Source organism: Athene cunicularia (genome assembly GCF_003259725.1).
Source record: "Athene cunicularia isolate RWA chromosome 1 unlocalized genomic scaffold, athCun1 chr1_part2, whole genome shotgun sequence".
Classification (NCBI taxonomy): Eukaryota; Metazoa; Chordata; class Aves; order Strigiformes; family Strigidae; genus Athene; species Athene cunicularia.
In genome coordinates this window covers 70,112,067-70,114,695 of record NW_020799092.1, presented here as the reverse complement: position 1 = coordinate 70,114,695, position 2,629 = coordinate 70,112,067, and the positions used below count along the sequence as shown (strand labels likewise).

The following is a 2,629-nucleotide window of genomic DNA, read 5'->3' as shown; positions in this document are numbered from 1 at the left end:
GGGCCGGCCGTGGGGGACAGCGGCGGGGCCGGGGGGGCACGGACGGGTCCGCTCGGGGGGGTGGGTAGGACTGGCCTTGGGGTACAGGCCGAGAGGGAGGGCACGGCAGCCCGGGAGGAGGCGGATCCCGCTGCGGGATTTACAGCACCACAAAGATGCCGGCATCAGGTTTAGAAGCACTTCTGAAAGTGCCATCAGCTCCGACTTAAAAGTTAGTTTGTAGACATTTATTTGCACAGAAATCGGGGTACTGCCGTTCAAAATCAGTAACAGTTTCCACGTAATACAAACTTTCTCCTTAGCTATTTACGTGCTAGGAAGAAGGAAAAAACACACAGAGAAACCAAAACATTGTACAGTTTGCTAACGTTAAGAATTAGAAACGCCTTGAGACTCATGCAGTAATAGCATACTTCTTGTGTGCAACATTTGAAGAAAAAGGGTTAATTGCGAGAAAATGTTAATTAAATTGACATCACAGAGTATGACACAATATACAATTCATAAAACTATTACATATAGGATTTATTTATTTTTCTCCAAAACGATTTTAGCAACGTGGCAGACATTGATGGCACTGTTAGTTAAACCAAAATGCAAAGAATGCTGTTAAACTGCTTGTTCAGGGAAACAAAGCCTGATGTACTTACCAGTCTAATAAACTGTACAAAACAATGACAGCATCATAAAGGAGGAAAAGTAAACTGCAGGTATAAGGTAACTAACTGAAAGTAAAGAAAGCTCAAATAACTGACATTAGAATTCATCACAAAGAAAAAGTGAAAGACAGAGGTACTAAACCAACTAAACCCTGGCTTAAGATAATGGAAAAGAAAAAAAAAAAACAAACCCAAACAACTGAGATACAGAAAGATGCAGCACACTAAATGCTGCAGTTATTAATTATGTAAAATACATACAGCACAGTATGCCAGTTACATTTGGTTACACTCCAGAAGTCTAGTTTTACTTTACCAGTATTAAATACCATCACACACATTGTAAATTACATCAGTGTACACAACCACAGACAGCACTGCTGCTAACAGGAAAAAAAAGTTGAAATGCTGTAATATCATTACCTTTATTTCTCTCTGCTCTACTGATTTTTCCCATATTTGTTGATCATATGCCCCAATCTAAAAAGAACAGACACAAAATAAATCTACATTAGATTTTAAAAGACACTGATCAAACAAAATCTATTAATCTTCAACAAGACAAGCATGAAGACAGCAGGTTATTTCCTTGGGGAAACTTATTGACAAAGAAGTCCTTATCTTCTCCATTCGATCTCGGCTGGACTGGATCTAGCTAACCTGCAAATGAGTTGTGATAGAGGGGAAAGGTGAGCAGATAGCCTCAGCCTCACGGCATGGCTTGTGCAAGGCAAAGTCCCAGGAAGGCCTCGCTCCCTCCCACCTCAGATGGGATGACAGAGCACAAACCTACAGCAGCAATGCTGACACACTCCTTCAGTTAGAGAAATACACCCATACCTTCAATTATTTTACTATTTTTTTAAATCATCTCCCTCCATATTTCTCATTTCATTCCACCGACTTTTACAGCTACACTGTCCTTAGCTTTATCTCTTAAGATTGCACAGTAACAAAATACATTGTCAGGCTGGTAATCAACTACAGGCCAGGGAAAACTCAAAGAATATCAGGAAAAGGCACTTCTCCTGCTGAAGCACTGATAAAATAATGTTCCTAGTAGACCTACTCCCAAATTTGTTCACTCTCATTGTTTCTCGTCTATTTATTCATGAAACTCTTCCAAAGATCTTAGTTTTGTCTAAACATGAACAAGTTTACAGTTTAAAAACTGAAATAAAAATGAATTGTTTTCTCCTAGACTCTAACCTCACCTCATAAATACATAAAATCTTCTATAATAAGAGCAGAATGACAGAAAGATTAAAGGTTGATCCTGCAACCACTTCTTAAAATCCTAACAACTAAGACTGGTTTTGATGAGTTTTATCATTTTAAATAACCATCAATACAGGTATAGTTAATTTAAGAAATTACCATGCACTTGTTTATACAAGAAAGCCACTCTATGACTGTCATATATTTTGAAGAAGAGCAACCTTAAACTTGAGTAAATTTGCATGTAAGATAAAGTGACAAGAACAAGTCAATGTATGAGACAATATATCCAAGTTTTGTAAGAAGTTATCAAAGATCATCAGATTGCTTTGCACTCTGCACAAATAGTGTTTCTGGATAATATTCAGTAATGATCTCTTCTACTATGTCAATTTTAAAACCTTACCATCCCAGCAGTTCTACCTAGACATATACACACATGTGTACACACATGTGCACACACACCCCGCTAGATATCTGGAGTTTGATTCATATCTTGAATTCTGCACAATTAAGTGAAAGATCACTTTTAGGTCATGAAGGAGAGACAAATGCACTTCCGAAGATCCAGAGTCCCTTTGCTGACTGTGCAGAGAGCTGATACAAGCAGCTTAGACTAGACACCGCAATAGATACAAAAGGCCCAAGCATGAGTGCATACACCTTAAACCAGAAAACATTGTTCTGATTTGTCTTTTACTATTTCAGTCTTCATTATTAAATTAGAAGACATTATTTAAATTTAAAAAAAA

General features: G+C 37.9%; 1 protein-coding gene across 1 annotated transcript in view; it reads right to left on the bottom strand.

Annotated features, from left to right (window-relative positions):
- Positions 1-2,629, bottom strand: part of PHTF2 (putative homeodomain transcription factor 2) — a 69,551-nt gene that overhangs the window by 40,734 nt on the left and 26,188 nt on the right. Inside the window, exon 3 of the mRNA XM_026868493.1 lies at positions 1,083-1,139. Coding sequence (XP_026724294.1) covers positions 1,083-1,139 — 57 coding nt within the window. The remainder of the gene's footprint in view (positions 1-1,082; positions 1,140-2,629) is intronic.